Source organism: Halyomorpha halys, unplaced genomic scaffold, assembly GCF_000696795.3.
Source record: "Halyomorpha halys isolate HHAL.00 unplaced genomic scaffold, Hhal_1.1 Scaffold1384.1, whole genome shotgun sequence".
In the NCBI taxonomy this organism is placed as follows: domain Eukaryota; kingdom Metazoa; phylum Arthropoda; class Insecta; order Hemiptera; family Pentatomidae; genus Halyomorpha; species Halyomorpha halys.
Window position 1 is genome coordinate 211,654 of NW_027109385.1, and position 19,369 is coordinate 231,022.

Below are 19,369 nucleotides of genomic sequence, written 5' to 3' on the forward strand. Positions count from 1 at the left end.
CATCTATGCCAACCTTGGTCTATCATAACTGCACCCAATATTTGACAGATAATCTTATTCTCGAATTCCTTTGACTAGTCCATGTTGTCCATATAATGATTATATTATTGAAACACTAAATTTAACATCCAGGAAGCATAAATCCCTCATAACCGCATCGTATTTTTAAGCCAGATAATATCGTTTACATATTCTATACAGGGATACGCATCAGATTGTAAAGAATTGTGTTTTTAAAAAATGTAAATGTTTTAATAAAAAATATAAAAACTTCTTTGAAACAGTACATATAATAATTGAACTAAGCTTCACCTTTTTTTGATGCATTAAAAATACTGTTATCACATAATAGAATTGTTACTGGTGTTTTCATTGGTTTAAGTACATTAATACCAACAAAATATGAGATAATGGAATATAAAGTTCTAGTTTTGTTCTTTAAGCCTAATATATTCTGTTTTAATCTCATTTTCAGATGACTGAACAAAGAAAGCAGAAACAACGAATAGGTCTTCTTAATTCTACATCATCATTTCTTCACCATAGAGGAGATATGTAGTTCTTTTGAGAAATATTTAAATTACTGATATATTTTTGAATTTTATCCATTTTCAATGCATGTGTTACTAGTTCATAAGTTTTAAAAATCTCTGTAGTTATTTTAATAAGTCATCAATTTCCAGTCATATCTCTAAGTTAGTTAATACTGATGGTTTTAAAAAGCATATCGGAAGTAGTTGTTTTAGCAAAAATATTAGTTGTAACCTTTGTTTTCTATTACTTTTACTATCAAATGTTTCTTTTAATAAAATGTTTTTATTTTCCCAACTTTGTAGTGTTTTTAATTAATTAATTTATTTATGATCTTGTATGATTCTTTTTATATATTTACCATTTTTTATTCAAATGACTATGAATTATTTATTGAACTTTATGTATGAACGTATTTTTCATTTTTAGTGTAATTTTTATATTGCTAAATGTAAACCTTAATCAAACATTTCAATAATAAATAACAGGTTAAATTGTACCTGTTAAATATGATTTTAACTTATGTATTGTTATTTTTATATTTACATTGTTATGATTCTCAATTTTAATGTTTTTGATGTTATTCTATTTAATATTTTAAATCTTTTTGAACTTTTATTATACTAAATTTGTTATATATAAATATGATTAATTATTTTTGGGCTACTTAGTTTCAGGTTGAAACTAGTATTGTGTTAGATATAATGTTATAGAATAAATAATTATAATTATCATGAATTGAGATAGGTATAATACGCTTATAACTAGTATCTTTTTGACTATTTATCGTCTCATGTAATTATGATTAAATTTATTCTTATTTAAATGAATTGTTGAATTTCCAGTCATTCGACCAAAACAGTTTCCCTTTCACTTCTAGATACAATTAAAGTACATTAAAATTCTAGTTATGGAAGTTGCAAGGTAGCCCAAATACTTTTATTGATGTTTGTTATTATGTTAGTTGTTATAGTAATTGAGATTCTGTTGAAGTATAGGTTCATTTAAAAATGTATGTACTTATACTAAGATAAATAAATGTTGAGGATCATGTCTTATTTCTATTTACTTATCCAAATTTTAAAGTTTACTTGCCTTTGTTTTTATTTTTATTTCTCTTTTATTGAGTTTTGAATCAATGATCACATATTAAGGGATAACAATCTTTAATGAGTTAAGAAAAATTAACAATTAAATAAACTTCCACACGGTAATAAGATTTCACCAGGCTCTATTGGATCTTTGAAAGTTTTTCTGATCATGAAATCGAGAGGAACTGAATTCATAAGTATCTCCTTCACTACAATGTATGTGGAATAAAATTTTGGATAAAAAGAACAAAATTAACAATTTTGGTGGAGAATATGATTACCCCAAATGAAATTTGACTTTCGCCAATATGCAGAATGCGACAACATACTGGTAACAGGCTTTGTTATTTGGGCCCCTCTGGATATAATAAATTTATTTAGGAAGAGTTCCTTCTATCTCCAAATTTTAAAGCAAAAAAAGTATTTGGGTATGTTGAGTATAAAGCTGGATGAACTAGATTGATTTAGAAAGAGTTCCAGTCTTCTTAAAATGGGTTAAATTAAAAAATGAAAATAAAAGTGGTTTTCGATTTACCTAGTCTGTGAACAAGTGCCTTTTAACTTATGTCTGTCGACGGAACACGACCACTTTCAACAAACAAAACAAGGTGGACAAAATTTTTTTTCGGGGGGGGAGGACAGAATGGACTAGTTTTATTCAGAAAAGGTTTCATCCATCTACAAATGAGACAAATTTCAAGCAAAATATTGATTTTTGATTTGGGTCTGCCAACAAAATGCGACCACTTCTGGTTGGCAGACTTAGTAATTTTGGGCTTACGAATGGACTAGTTTTATTTAGAAAAGCTTCTGTTTATCTTAAAATTTTTATATAGAAAAGTTAGCTTTTGATTTGTCTATCGACGGAACAGGACCTCTTTTGGTTGGCAGTCTTTGTTACCATTAAAAAATCCTTTACCCTTATCCTGGCTGGTGTATTACAGCCACACTGTTCGATCCAATTTCAGCGGTGTTTAAACATTTTAACCAATGTATGACTAAATTTCGCATCTGGATTTTGACTATTTCTTAGTGAAAAGTTCGGTATTCCAAGTGCTATTCCCACAATGCTGGTCTACTGTAGGAAGGTAAGTTTACAGAAATTTTTAGCTAGCTTTTGAAAACAAGATACAAAAATTGTAAAAATTGATGGAAAATTAAAATAAATATACAGAGAAAATAAGAAAATATATACATTTTTTTTGTAAATATCTATATGAAAGAAATAATAATAATTTAAGGAAATGTACATATAGGTGGATTGAAAACTAGTTACTAATAAATACAGTCAGGTGGGATAGGATTCTAAATACAGACCTAGAGTAATTGTAGAAAAATACTAGTTAGAAATAGATGTAGATATAGTAAAGAGGTAGGTGTAAAAGGTAAACAGAAAGGTGAAGTAAAGGTGGCAAAAGTGAGGTATAGTAACAAGTAAAATGAAATATTAAGAAAATTAATAAACTTAACAAATAAACAACGGGGAAAGTACCTGTCTTGGTTGAAACAAGGATGACAATTAACAAGTCAGGAAAGAGGGAAAGGTATAAATTTTCCCACTTCTTTACTAACCGTCAAAAAGGGTACGCTTAATAGGCAAATATATGAGATAAATGAAGAAGTACATGTATAATATATTACATACAATGTAGAGAGAGAGATAGACACAAAAAGTTTATATAAATACATTGATAAAAGTGAAAATAAAATTATTGAATAAGAATAGAAATCATGAAAAATGGGAGGAATAGTTGTATAATAAACAAAGGGTATACCCAAGATAAAAACTAGGGAGGGAGGCAAGCCATAGTCAATCAATCAGGTTGTGACATTTCAGCACGGAAAAGAAGAATGAAACTAAAATTTTAAGAACATTATATATAAATGTCGCAGTGCTTTATTAGTAATTACAATTAGTATTTGCTTGAAAACAAAATTTTATATTGAATTAATAATTTTTTATCACTTATAGGGGGAGGGGTCAGCTGCCTCCCTCTGGGTACGCTCATGTAATAAACTAAGAGAAAATTAGAACAATATAGATAAAAATAGTAGGTAGTAAAACTGTGACAAGTAATAACAATGAAGAGTAGTCGACAATCTTTTAGACATGATGTAAATATTAACTTGGTATATAGATTGTACATTGGAGATAAGTAGTGATAAAATAGGCAAAAATATGATAGAAACTAGAAAAACAATATTTGTAAGGTGAAGATTAAATTAAAAAGATTATAGTTTTAAATAAAATTTAAAAACAATAATGAAAATAGTAAAACTTGGGTGTCCACAATAGTTCAGAAATGGAGTAAGACTAGGGGGTCAGAAAATAACAGTAATAATATATAAAAATAGGTAAATAAAAGGAAAAGAATATAGAGGGGAGTAGAGTAAAATAGTCTTAAAGTCAGTGTTAAATGCGTTTGATGAGGTTAAGGATATGTTTGTAAGTAAGGGAGAGAGAAGTTATATTTGTCAGTTTTGTGGTTGACAGGTTTTTCTTCAAGATTGATATAGAGGGCCTCAGATATTAGGCGTTTATGGTGGTTGGGGGCAGTAGCGAGGATGGAGGCTGTCAAAGTCAAATTGGTGGTTTAAAGTCAAAGCATGCTCAAAGCGTTTAAAAGCTAGTTAGTTATGGGAATTTATGGATGATTAATGTTGTGATATTCGAGCTTTGAGAAAGTTTTAGGTTTTGCCAATATAGGCTGAGTTACAGTTAGGGGTGGAACATGGGATATGGTAAACTATATTAGAGCGGTATGGAAGGCCTATAGGGTCTTTTAAGTTGCTAAAACGGAGGGAAAGCTTATTATAGGATTTGAGAGCTAAACATAAGTTTGGGATCCTAGGTCATAATAATTTCTGTATATTGTCAGAGAGGGTGGGGATATAAGGGAGAGATCTGTACAACAGCAACGCAGTGGTAGGATGAGAAGTATTATGTGAAGGAGGTAGAGTGGTACTAGGGTTAATATATGAGTCTAAAAGTTTCTGTGTAACGTTAAGTGGAAAGTTGTTGGTAAGTAGTATTTTTTTAATATGTTGTTTGTTAGGTTGATGGTATAATTGTTAGTTAACAATAAATAGTTTTTCCTACTATTTTGGTATCTTTATTAACCGACACATGGACTATCTTCCTACATCTACTTCATACGGCCAACTTTCAATTAAAATATTCTAAATAAAAGATTTCTTATGTTTGCAGTTACAAGTACTAATTATTTTTAAAAAAATGTACTTAGTGATTTTTAAAAGAAACATTAATAAGAATGATGGAATACTTGAAAGACTGTTTTAAACACTTTTATAATAATGAAGAACAAATTTTAACATTTGTAAGCTTTTATTGTGGCTATAAACCATTGGTTCCCGTAACCTGGCAAGGTGTACTGAGGTACACCAGTGTTATCTGTTAGTAACCTGGCAAGGTGTATCTCTGTACACTTGTTTAATAAATAAACACAGAAAACATAGAAATGGTAATAAAAATAATTTGGGTGTCTTTTCAGTACCAGGAAGGGCTAAGAAAACAGGTCTCAAAAAATCATGAAGTTAACTTGATTATTTTTACTTTTGCCAGGAAAAGAGTATCATTAGTAACAATATACTGGGAGCCGGGCCCCAAATGGCTGTTGGAGAACTCAAGGATATGAAGCTCAATAAATTGTTATTGTGGTCACAAATATTTTAATAATGCCAGTTATTAAATAGTCAATATATTACAGCTAATGGAAAACAAGTAATGAAACTTTCTGTTATAGTTTGAACTGAAAATCACAATAATGTAATGGGTTTTTCAAAAACAGGTTTGCCTTAAAAGTTAAAAAAAAAAATATATAATGAACCATAAAGGATCAATATTTTTATTGATAGATGTAAAAATGGAACCAGAGAAATATCAAAATAAGCTATTTTTTACTTGCAATGAAAATGAAGGAAGAGAGTGAGAAAAAGAATTCTTTCAACAATAGCTTAGTGAAAATTAAACTGAATAATGTATTATAAAAATCTCTCATCTCCCAAAAAATATCAACCCATTTTAAGATTAAAATAGAAAAAATAAAAATTTACAATGATCAACAGGTACAATAAATGAATAATAAATAAGAACTCAGCCATGTAATGTTTATTAAAAACAAAACTAAGAAACAATTTATTAATGCAAAAATATAAACCCATGATTATTTTTAAACCCAAAATGGAAAGTACTTTTTTAAGATATTTACTTTTGCAATTAATTTGGAAGTTGTTATTTTGATGATTTTTTATCATAAGGATTACCTGGTAAAAAAAATACTATATACTTACAATATTTTGTAGGAATAATAATTTGTTAAAGTAATCAGTAATTCAAAATTTCTCAACTTAGCATACAATAAATTTCAAAAAGGGCAATAATTTAAAATTACTGCACACTTAGCTAGTTTGTTTAAATAGTTCCATGTCTACTTTATTCTAAACCATGCATGCAGGTGGTTTCGAAATCACATTATTTTTCAGAAAAATAATTATTTTTTCCTAGAATTACTTTTTAATGAAGTGTTTAATAGTTGACTGAAAATATTATGTGAGGAAGATGGTTGAGGAAGGGGGGGGAGGGTAGGTGGAGGTTGCAGTTACTGACCCCACCCCTCCACTCTCCTCTCTAATTACTCACATAGAATTACTTTTATTACAAAATATGCACACTGCACATATTTTTTATCTAATACAATATTGTCATCACATGCCTTTTGTAGCGAACCTGAATTCGAACCAGTGTGGAGGACAAGCTACTAAAACAGTGCAGAAAGGAGATATAGCAAGGTTTAAAAGCAGTGTGGACACAGCTTAAGAAAGGAGCTAATCTGTCTGGAATCTACCAAGCCTTGCTAGCAGTAGGATAATGAATGGAGATTTTTCACTCTTTCACAAAGGGAAATGTAGAGTTTCCCAATAATTTTAAGATAGTTTAGTTTCCCATGTGTTTACATGTGCATCAGGGTCCTGAAGGTTGCAGAAAGAATTTTTCTTTGTTGGTACCTTTTAACAATCCAGAAAATTTCACATTCCTTACGTTTAATTTGATGAAATAAGTAAAGATAAGCTGTTCCTTCAAAAAATGATTTCATTCGAAAAATATTTTAAAATAAAGGCTGAAAGCTTAGACAAATAACTTTGTGATTAGCATTTTTGTAAATTATATGTAAATAAGAAATGTTTATTATACGTTTATAATGTTAGTTCCAATTTATTTATTCTTATGTACATTGTTAGTTGTTTTTTAAGTCCAACGAGACATTCCTCAAACAAATTTGTTCATCATATCACGAAAAATATGTTTTGTGGCAGAAAATAACAATTTTTAAAACTACATCTTCATTACCATCCCTCCTAGTTTTACGAGCTGTCTGGGATTGACTTTTAAAATTGATGTTAACCGGCAGTTTATTCAATCTTCTAGAGGCAAAATTTCTATTTTAGATGAATTAGTACTTGAATTTAACTAAAATCAAACTTCATGAATTAACTTTTTGCTTTTAGTAGCAATAATTACTACTATAATCTACTTTCAGTTTCAGAATGGCAAAAATGGTGTCCATTGTTGTTGCTTTTAAGAAAACAATGTATTTAAAGTGGAGACATTTATAATATCTCTCAAGATAGATAAAAAAAATGTTTCATAATAAATATTGTTAGTAATTAATTTATTAAGTAATCAATAAATTAATGAAACAAGCTAAACAATAAAAACATCAATTAAAGCTATACATTAACACAAGTATTAAAGCTGAACAATATACATAATATGTGAGATAAACATATATTTACATAACAAATAAATCATTTTAAAGCAACAATTAAACTAAACTTCTAACCAAAGCAACAAATCAAACAAATCTTTGGTCTTTTATTTTTGATTATAAAATAACTAATACAAAATTAATATAAAACACATTTCTCATAATATGGAGTTAACTGAATAACAAAAATTTTATTTCTGAAATAAAAAATTTGCAACATACTATGGTTCATCAAATTTAAGTATTATCATTTTAAATAATATTAACATGTGATCAGGATTTTTCTACAATTAATATTGATGGATTATTAAAATTGGATATCCATAAAAAGTTATATCAGATGGCAGTTATTTTTTACCCAAATAAACTGGATAAATAATTAGTTAGTTTGAACAAATATAAATTTTTGTTCAAAAACTACTGGATTATTAAACACTATGAAATACTGTACATAGAGGAAGATACATAAGTTCATTCACTAAGAATGGTGGATATTACTTAGTCATAAAAAGTAAATAACTATAACAATTTATTTATTTCAAGTTCAAGAGCGTAATTCAATTACTTTATTGTAAATGAAATATTTGAGAACAATAAATAGTGTTTATCCATAAAATATTCATGCATTTATGAGCCTAAGGTTAATAAATCTCTTTTATGACCCTAACTCTGATAACTAATAATTCTTTACTATCTCGATGGATGATGAAACATAAGCATGTCGCATAGGGGGAAAAAATTACAAGGCAATTAAGATAGCAGATCTAATGCCTCAAGGAATATTAATAAATAAATTTCAACAGAAAACTATGTATATCAAAATATACAGATAAATTTGTGCAATATGCACATTAAAATGCAATACAATTAAATATAGCACATTACAATAGATAAACATTTGTTTATAAGAGTAAATGTTATTGTTTAAAATTAGTAAAAAACTAGAAAATGTTTTACACTAAATTGATGCTGTTCAACAAAACATTTTGGCAGTATTAATTGATAATATACATAGTTTTTGAAACTAGTATTAGTGATCCAGGCAGTGCCTAAAGTACAGAATTTATTGAATCATTATATGATAATAATTGCAATCGAACAATACAATAAGCTTACAGATGAAATAATCATGATTAATGTAATTATTCATTTCACAATACATTAAACACACAATAACATCAATACACTGACAAATGTGAATGTGTTAAATATGAAAAACTTTGCAATGTTAAATGGGCAGCCTTTATTTAGTTATAATGAAATTTTAAACCAATTATATCCTAACTCCACCTTCTAGACATATATTTATCTCATTTTATTAAGGGGTATAAAATCTCATAACTGCAAAGCATAGGTGAATAATATAACAAAAATATATGTATGAATGCATTGACATATATTTATGAACATACAGACACACACATTTATCAAATTGTATAAATACTACCATAACTTATAGTAGGTCGAGTACTTAAAAATAATAATCATGGGTGCAAATATCAAAATAATAATAGTTTGTCATTATTAGAATAAAGACTAAAAGAAAATATAAAGACCTTCCTGATACCAATAAAAAAACAATAACTGACCCTATGATTTCTACTTTAAATTATGAAAACAAAATTGGAAAAAATTAGTACTTTTAAAAGAGAAAATCTTTACAAACATCCTTACATTGGTATACATTAAACGCAAAGCATACATACAAACACATACACACATTATATTAATAAATGACTAAACAGTAATGAACTAGGGATGTAAAAAGCACCATGGTCACATTGTACCATTGATTGGCACTAAAAACTTTGTTCATTCTATCCTTTTCTCTTTGTCAGTTATTTTCAATTTGAAGGATATATAACCAAAATATTTACTTAGCTATTTGTAAAAAAGTCTTAAGTAAAGAGCAATGGCCTTTCATTTTCTTCATTAATTTCTTAAAACATTATCTTAAAAACAAATGTGGCAATAATAAATGATCACATAAATATGCCTAATAAAGTAATATAAAGAAGAACTGAAAATTAATAAAATTTCTAACAACAAACTATTAAATAATTCAATAAAATAATCTAGTAAACAATAAATTAAAAAAGTATATATGTGTATACTATACACAAACATACAATCAGGTATTCTTCAAAAATAATTATTAGCTGGATAACTTTTAAAAAAGGTTGTTTAAATTTCATGTGTGTTTAACCCCTCCTTATAGCTGGTTCCAGCCTACCCCAAGACACAAGCTGATTCGTCTCCACATCTTTCTCATTACCACAAACAACTTAAATAAGAGATAATAAAACATATATTAAAATGCTGAGTTCATCATATAAGCTTTTCCTTATAAGGGAAGCCAACATTAGTAAGGCATGTTTAATATTTAGAGCTGCGAAAATCTGAATTGATGTATTCTATAACGAGTATGGTTATCAAATTACATTTTCTATATATTATTCTGCAAATGCATAAAATTATGGACGATTCCTGTTTTGAAAAATCTATATTTATGTATTTATATCCTTTTATGGATATAAAAAAACTCATCCTATGAAAAAAATGACATCAGTCACAGTAAGAAGGCTCAAGTATAATATTATAATGGTTTTGATTACTGATGGCACGAAAATCATTATATTCAAAGATAACAAATTCTTTAACTAAAAACAAAAAAAAAAAAACATTTAACAATAACATTATAATTCAAAACTAATAATAGAAAACCATTGAGAATCAACAATACATATAGTTTTTTTTAATTTACATTAAACAATCTTTAACTTTTTCCCCTTCAAACTTTATCAAAACTTTTTTTAACATAGTTAAACAGTCTACATAAATACAATAATGATTTTTTCATTTAATCAAACTCACCATATAAAAAGGTTAAATAAAGAAATATTATTGTTTCGAGATGCAGGCACTTATTAATTAATATTAAAATAATTAACCTTTACAAACAGTTAATTATAATAATTAATTATCAAATAAACATGTCAGTAAGTTAACTGCCATTTTGACACACTTATAATTTTATTTTTTAACCTTGGTAATTTTTATTTATATTCATTCATCAGATAAAACAGTAATATGAAGGAGATGCAAAAATAATATAATAATATATAGTATATTAACAGATCAAAAGTTCAAGTAGACATTAGAAACAAAGTAGATTATTCTTAATTATAGAGTAGAGAACAAAACAATGTAAATAAAAAATTTACATTTAAAGTAGTTAACCTTCTTTTACAATGATTATAAGATTCTATAGTTTATTTTAAATTTTATTAACTGTAAAGAAAACAATGAAAAACTAATCAACTTACTTAAAATTTTGCATTATATAAATAACTCAACACTTAAATATTAATAAACAATAACAAAAATGATGTAATACCCCTAAATATTTTTTTCCAAAATACTTTAAAGTGGTCTTAGAATACAAAGAAAAGTTCTAAATAACATTTTATGAATGTTTAGCACTTGGCCTTATAAAATATAATATAATAAGAAATGAAAATGAATCTCACAAGAGAAAGAATCAATCTTCAAAATGTGAATTATATCAAGTTGAATTCTGATTCAAATAAACACTTAAGTAAATAATCATGATTTCAGGAAGCCCGAACGGAAATATATTCCTTTAATTAGAAAATGTAAAAATTTGTGTAGTTTGAATCTCAAAGCAATAAATTGCTAATGAAAAGATTGTGGAGACTTGTGTTTTAGCAGTTACATAATTTACCAAAAGCTACCAGATGATTTACCACCAGGTGGATTGTAGACACGAATGCAAGATCTTCTACTAGTATCATCTAATTCACCTAAAAAAAATGAAAAATATTATTAGCAATGGAAAATAACTATAAACATCGAGTTATCTAATTAACCTAAAAATAAAATAAAATATCCAGTAAACAAAATGTATTCTATAAAATTTTCTATTTTTAACAATAGATAAAATTTCTAAAAGGTAGATAAATTGTACAATCAGTTCAGAATTGAGAATTTTATGTTTGGTTAAAAATTATATAATTTACCACTAATTCTCTAAATGAGGTAATCCGTTTCCTTGCTGAATCTAGTTTTTTTCACAAAATGTCTTTATTTTATTTTTCAAAAGTTCTCAGCCTACTACATCACCAAGCTCAGCCATATTGAACAAACATTACAATCCAAAGTAAAAATGAGTAAGAATTCATGGGATTACTAAACTCAAATATGGTGAAATGACATCCTTTTGGTATCTTGTGTAAAATTTTAGAAAATTGATTGAGCTGGTTTTGAAACTAATTGTTTATTATGCATTTGCACTAAACTTAACTGAAGAACAAATTATAAAGGCTAAACACATAATATATCTAACATATAGTTTTTTTTATTTTTGCAAACAATGATGGCCCCATATCTCAGTACTTGTTAACTGCACATAATTATTTCAAATAGTTCAAAGTTTAGGGTGTGATATCCTATTAAGAGATCCGTGAATTTATTTTGGGTTAATTTATATTTAAAAGGGTTATTCATTAAAATAATTTTATGCCAATCGAACAAGTTTTTAAAAATGAGACGGGCCCTAATTTTTGCAAGGCTGGATGTTAGTGTTTATATACCAATCTTTAAATATTTGTAAGAAATAAGTAATATTGCTATAAAAAACACTAACAACTAATTGAAAATGTTGATTCTTGCAAATTACGCTGTCCTTCATGACGGGCACCTTTTCCAGTGGCATGAGCAGCTCGATCTGGGAACATATCATAATCACTTTTCTCTGTAGCTGAGCTAAATGACTTTTCACTTCCCTCTGCTTTATCTTCTTTGAGCCCATCAACCTTACTTTCTCCATTTGAGAACATTAACAAATCCTGAAAAATGAAATAAAAATTTAATTTCTGTTTAAATATATAGTGAATGAGATAATGAAATGTCACAAGAGTGTAAGGTTTGATTCTCAAGAGATTCAGTTAATATATATTTGTTGATGGTCCCACAAAAACAAATCTTGAGGATCCTATTATGGTAAACTAGCTTAAGTATCAACCTATACAGAGAGGCCCTGGACAAATTGATGTCACAATAAACCATTCTAGTGCTGAAGCACAAAGACATTTTGGGAATAACCACCTTAGAAGATACAGCCAACATTTTGGTTAATACGAAATACCCTAGGAAGACCTATCCCAGGAAAATAAAGAGGCATATGTGGGACACCAATATATATCCACCTGGCATTAGTACAGGAGCTCGATGCATAAAATCCAACCCATAAATCTTACATCAAAAAATAATTAAAAAAATTAATTTCTACTATATCTAACACACATTTCTGACAATCCTTAAACTTTTTTTTTTTTTTTTTTTTTAAACCGGCCAAGAAGCACCGCAGCCTCAGAGGGCCTATTGTACGCCATCCTTCCTCTACTCAAAACAGCCCAATTGCCTTTGCGAATCTGAACACTGTATAAGGATCCACTGTTTCGCAAAATTTGGGATCCAAGATACGATCCTTACCAAAGATGAGGAATCGTGTTCTTGCCACTGCATCACATTTGCACATGATGTGGTAAGCAGTCTCTTCCTCCTTTCTGCAGAACCTGCAGATAGGGGACTCAATCAGTCTCATTTTATAGAGATGCTTGTTTAACTGACTGTCCTGTGTATAGTCCTGTCACCCATCTTAGGATACTCCTATCCATATTAAGAAGGCAATTGCTTCTTTTCGGGCAGGGTCCTTTGAGGAACATTTTTGATTGTTCCATCCCTCTGGTATTTCTCCAGAGTAACCCAGCCTTGCTCTCAGCGATCTTTTTGATATGCCTCTTCGTATGGCTGAGACTAATTCCACATATGGGGTCAGGTGTGAGAGGAACATACTATCCTAAAACTCTTACTAATCTGCTAATTAATTTTATAAAATAATAAATTAGGTATTTTTTTCCACTAATATTTCCAAAATGGTGCATCCTACTAAAAAATTGAGGTATGAAAAATTAAAGAGCTTTAAATTCTGCATCAATGATCTTTAATAATTTTATACCACAACTTTTTTGCTATGTTGCACCCTTCAGCAGTTATGGATGAAAAAAAAGAAGACCTAATTCATTACTTTATCAAATTAATAGGCTAATTAGTAAGTGTTTTAGGACCACTAGTAATATGTTTCTGGGTGAAGTATGGTAGAAATTAATATTTTAAATTATTTCTATATGTAAGTTTTATGGGCTGGGTTTTATGCAGTTGTATTGTAACCGCCATGAAACATTTGAGACCAGCAAAATACAATGTATATACTGAATTGTATCAGGTGGATAGACTAGTTGTGTTCTAGCACAACATAGGTGCGATTATCATAAGAAATAGTATCTCTTATATTGAAAAATGGCTCCTCAAGATATATAATGAGAATCTGTAAAGGAGATATTCTCCAAAATGACCAGTTGATACAAGAACCAATTATCTATGGCTACATGGAGAGGAAAAAAGGTGATGCACAAAAATATGTCATGTTATAATAACTTTTCAAGTAAACGGGGAGATAGCATGGGTTCTCCTCTAAGGATTAATATACCAAATTTGAGAAGAAGTGATCCCCAAGAAATGGCCAAAGGGCCAAATAGTAACAATTTAGAAAATAAAAGGGAATATCATGAAATGTAAAAATCACAAGGGAATCATGTTACTCAATAATGTATACAAGATCTTCTTTATTGCTCTGAACAAAAATATTGCACTTTATGTAGAAACAACAGATCCATAGTGGATCAGATCTTTTTTGTTAGATGGATCTCTGAGATAATGAAAGAGTTTGGCCGGTCTGTATGGATGTTTTTCGTGAACTCAAAGCATCATGTGATACTACCAATAGAGATACCTTAAGGTGGATCCACATGTTGGCCGCTCGCCATGAATCAGAGGCTTGTACAAATGCTCGGTAAACAAAGAGCGGGCCATCCACATGTCAGTGTTATTCAGAGAGGCAAGCATGGCAGACATGTAAGTGGTTTCAGCCATTGCACTGGGATTATATTATTTTTATTACAAAAAAAAGAAAATGAAAGGAAATTAAATATAAATAAATAAGATTAAATATAAAACTTATTATAAAAATTAACTACAACCTCCTAACAGCTCTCAATTGCAACTAGACAAAGAACAATGGTGGAGATGCTACACGAGCGCTCTCACGAACCCCTTTGATCTGTGTCCAAAAACCAACTCTCGACGGATCGGCAACGAGCTTAGACCAACTCGTACAAGCCACCCATCCACATGCTCGCGCATGTCCGAGTTGGCCATGGCTTGGCCAACATGTAGAGCCACCTTTACATGAAGCTATAGAATTAGAGGTTACAGCTAACAGCTAAGCTTATCAGGCTAACAAGGTTTGTCTTAGTGCAGAATGAATGCTGCATAAAAATTATGAAGTAAGGAATGGGCTGAGGCCAGGAGACCCATGAGCTGTTTATCTATTTTTTTATTTAATATCATCCTCCAAAGTATTGTGAAGCGAGCTGAATTAGACTCAGGAGGAACCATTTACAATAAGATGACTCAAATATTGGCATATGCCGATGATGTAGTTAGTTGGAAGATCCCTTGTCAGCATAAAACAATCATTCATTAAGCTTGATGCTGAAGCTTGACTTGTGGGTCTCAAAGTTCACTTCAGAAAATCTAAAATAATGGCATTAAGAAGAAAGAAACCTGCTCACCCTCAGCTTGATCTGTCATCAGAAATTATTCTTTCAAAATGGTTAATAATTTCCGTTACCTAGTTTTTGTAATCAATGCAGATGAGATAAGAACAAGATTACTATCTGAAAACAAAGCTTACTTAACTCTGCTTAAGCTATTAAGAAGCAGATTATTGGAAGGAACCACCAAAATAAGACCCTAATTAGACTTGTTATGCAAGTGAAACACAAACATTCAACAAATCTACAACAGGAAAAGAGGACAGATTTGAAGGAAATGTTCTCAGATGGATTATTAGACCAGTACAAGAATCAGAAAGAAGAATGAGGACTAAAACAAAGAAATATTGCTGAATATTATTAGTGCGCTGCGCCAAAAAAGAAAAAGATCGATAAGTTTACAAAATAACATGATATTCCACTGAAAGCATCAACTTTTGTTATGAATTTGAGTCTTGCTGTTAACTAGTAGAATATTTAGAAATAGTAAAGAATATTTTAATAAAACCTAATATAGCTAAATACTAATTAGAGATAAATATTAAATATTTGATCAGAGTTAAATATTCAACATCAGCTCAGTTGCTATCATACAAATATGATTGAAAAGTCTAAATAATATTTAAATCATTATTTAATATTCTTATAGGAAAAGCCAGAGATTGAGAAAAAAGTAAAAGCAGGTAAAAATACAAAATATATTGTATTATAGTGTAGCTGGTTCAAATACAATATGATATAAAGTAAATAATACAAGCATACAATGTAATTCTGCCTTACCGAATCTGAACCGTATATGAAGGGAGGAAATGGTAAAGTTGGAATAAATTTTCCAAAACCTTGTACAGGTTTCACTTCACCTTCTTCAAAACAAACACGTCCATTGACAATAACAAATTCTGGTACTCCATGTACTACCATACCCTAGACAAGGAAATAAAAATAAAGATAAAATAGGACTAAGAACTGCAATCTTAAATAATTTAATTCTTATTGCCAACAGAAAACTTTAAAGTAATTTTTAGTACATGCTAACATAATTAATATTAAAAAACACTTACTTCAAAAATATTTACATCTGTAGCTTGATGATGAGTTTTAGCAGAAATGGTGCGTGTCTTTCTATGGTTCCAAACAACAATATCAGCATCAGAGCCAACTGCTATGCAACCCTATAGAATTATTTATTATTAGATAATTATTTTTTGAAATATATAGAAATGTATTAAAGTATATAAAAAACAACTCACTTTCTGAGGATAGATATTAAATATTTTAGCAGCATTTGCACTTGTAATAGCAACGAACTGCTGAGGATCCATGGCACCAGACTCAACACCTTTCTCCCAAATAACTGACATTCTGTCTTCTACACCATTTACACCAGCAGGTATTTGAGTGAAATCAGATTTTCCTACAGATTTTTGTTCACTTGTATATGTGCAATCATCACTACCAGTAACTTGAAGATATCCACTGAAAATTATATTATAAAGATATTAAGAGAAAGTTACATATTCATTTTTATAAATAGGTAAATGTAGTAAAAAATAATTGATTTAACACTTTCACTGGAGCTGATTATTTTAAAAATCAATGAAAGTGCATGCTAAGTCACTGAGTTGTAAAAAGATTTAAATGTAAAACCTAGACTTGTGGCTGGAAAATAACCCATCCCTAACATATCCCATATCAGTCTTTTCAGAATTTTATAGCCATTTGAATCCACCTGTTTTTGCAGTTTCCTTCCGACACCATTAGAACATCCTTGAAGACAAAGCATCTTTTTATTCAAAAATCATTATAAAAAAAGGCTAGAATTAAGTTCATTGAAATATTCTTAATGAAGGAAAACAAATCACAGCAGCATAATAGAGTTTTTTCACTTCAATATTTTTTTATTTCAAGTATGTATCTATTTATATTGTTGAAAAGGAATGTGGAACATAATCAGATCAGATCCTCAGATGTACTATGAGGAATGGGCAGGTAAATATATAATTTTATTTTTTAATTTTAAACTTAAAACTATTCATTTTTGCTCAGTTGCTTTGTTCTGCATATAGTTGTATACATATTGTTTACCATAGGTGTGATCCAGGAGAACTTGGGTAGGAGAAAAATAATGGTCAAGAAAAAAAAACACCTTAAATTTAAAACTTATTTTAATGTGTTTTGAAATTTCGGCATGTAGATAAAACCTTGATACATATTAAAAGAAATTAACAATAACTGTCTCCTTTCCCTCTTCAATACACCCCAACCAATTGTGACTTTAATAACAAAACAGTATAACTTTATAATGTATAAAATAGAAGTATCAGTAAACATTGAATTCAGTAAACATTTTTATTTTGGCTTTCTAATAATGAATAGTATTAAAAAATATAGTATTATATAAAATAATTCAGCCAATCACTGAACACTGTGAAAATATCTGAAGACTTTCAATCGAAATAAACTCCTGGGCAATGCGCAGGAAGATGCAGAAGTAGTGGAAGCTCCAGAGTAGCCAGGTCTTGACAAGATCACTCCAGAGATGTTAAAATATGGTGACAGCGATTTGTGAGAAGAAATTTAGGAATTAATTTGAGAGAAAATATGTTTGAAGATTGGACAAGATCAGCAATATTTCCTTTACACAAGAAAGGGAACTAACTGGTATGTGATAATTAAACAGGCATTGCTCTACTAAACACAACATATAAAATACTGGCAGTGCTCCTACATAAATGACTGTCTGATTTTACTGAAAATATTATCAGAGAATATGAACGACACTTCAAGCCTGGTAGATCAATAGTTGACAAGATATTGTCCCTGAGACAGGCAATGGAAAAGTGTTGTGAGTTCAACATAGACATGCATTTCTTATTGTCATAAACAAGCATATGACAGTGGAGACAGAGTAGGACTTTTGAAAGCTATACTAATTATACGCATACCCAAGAAACTAGTCAGGCTGACAAAAATGATGCTAATGAGTACTACTTGTCAAGCGCTTGGAAATTCACAGTTCCAGGAATTCATTTATTCAATTATAACTAATATAGCAGAAACTATCAACAATAACCTGCCTCAACATCTAGCATATGCAGATGATGTCATTGCTGCTTGAACTTGAACAGCATTAGAAGGAATATTTCACGAATTTGAAGAAGCAGCAGCTAAACTAAACCTCAGGGTTAATGAACATAAGGTATATGAAAATTTCAAGAACGGAAAAAGAAGTGAATAGTGAAGTAGTTTTAGTTCTGTAAACCATTTCAAGAACCTGGGAATCCTGGTTACAGACGTTAATAAAGTAGAGAGCAAAATGAAGGCCAGGATAGCTTATAATGTAACTGATAATGATCAGGAAAACAATATTATTGATCAAGAATCAGTCCTGCATAGGAACCCAGTAGCCCTGCAAAGGCTAGAAGTAAGAAAATTATTAATGAACAAACATATCAAATACATAGGTATACCACTACAAAATAGACCAGTATTACCTTGAGTTCCTTATGGAAAAAAGACACTAAAAACAGATAAAACTGTAGACCAAGTTTTGTCTGAAAACATATTATAGGATATGTTACCTATAGATCTTCCATTAGATTTATTAAGGCACCAGGACAGTAGCTACAAAATTAGATTTAATAAAGCCTAGACCAGATGTAGAAAGATGTCCTAGGAATAATAAAGTCGAGATCCCTCCATAGAAAAGCAGGCTCTTAAAAAGATTGTATCTCTACACCGTAAAATAGGTATTCTTACTAATTTCTTAAAAAGTCCAGAGAACGCTTTAATCAAGCTGAAGACAAAAATAGATGAGATAATTGTCTTATATATTGGAGGCGTACAAATATCTACAATTAATATCATTATATACATTTATTCACATTATACATTCATTATATACATTTAACTAATATCATTATAAGTATCTACAATTAATATCAAGCTTATGGATAATATGAAGCAGCTGAAAGGAGAAAACAAATTACAGCTTATAATACAATGGAAGAACTTATCTATAGACAACCTCCTTCATAAAAAATGACAAGTAAGTTTTCCAACCAGCGATCTTATGGTCAAACATTGGAAAACTATATCTATAACTATATATGGGGTATCTCTAAGTCATATAAAGCCGATACATACTGGCTGGGAAGATATCAAGTAATGTAAATGAGCATAAATTAATTACTGATAAACAATTAGTAATAAAAGAGAATGTCAAGGAGGCTCAATCCAGGCTATTGAGATATTATGCTCCTTA

The 19,369-nt window shown here is 29.4% G+C and overlaps 2 protein-coding genes across 3 annotated transcripts in view; one reads left to right on the top strand and one right to left on the bottom strand.

Moving 5' to 3' along the window:
- Positions 1 to 1,595, top strand: part of Itpr (Inositol 1,4,5,-trisphosphate receptor) — a gene marked incomplete in the record, with an annotated part of 110,924 nt that extends 109,329 nt beyond the window's left edge. Inside the window, 1 exon segment of the mRNA XM_067047567.1 lies at positions 476 to 1,595. Coding sequence (XP_066903668.1) covers positions 476 to 559 — 84 coding nt within the window.
- A 6,329-nt stretch (positions 1,596 to 7,924) lies between these two features.
- Positions 7,925 to 19,369, bottom strand: part of LOC106689509 (Collapsin Response Mediator Protein) — a gene marked incomplete in the record, with an annotated part of 44,854 nt that continues 33,409 nt past the window's right edge. For both annotated transcript variants that reach the window (XM_067047568.1, XM_014434492.3), the window contains 5 exon segments: positions 7,925 to 11,232; positions 12,075 to 12,276; positions 15,886 to 16,029; positions 16,167 to 16,277; positions 16,356 to 16,581. In XM_067047568.1, coding sequence (XP_066903669.1) covers positions 11,150 to 11,232; positions 12,075 to 12,276; positions 15,886 to 16,029; positions 16,167 to 16,277; positions 16,356 to 16,581 — 766 coding nt within the window.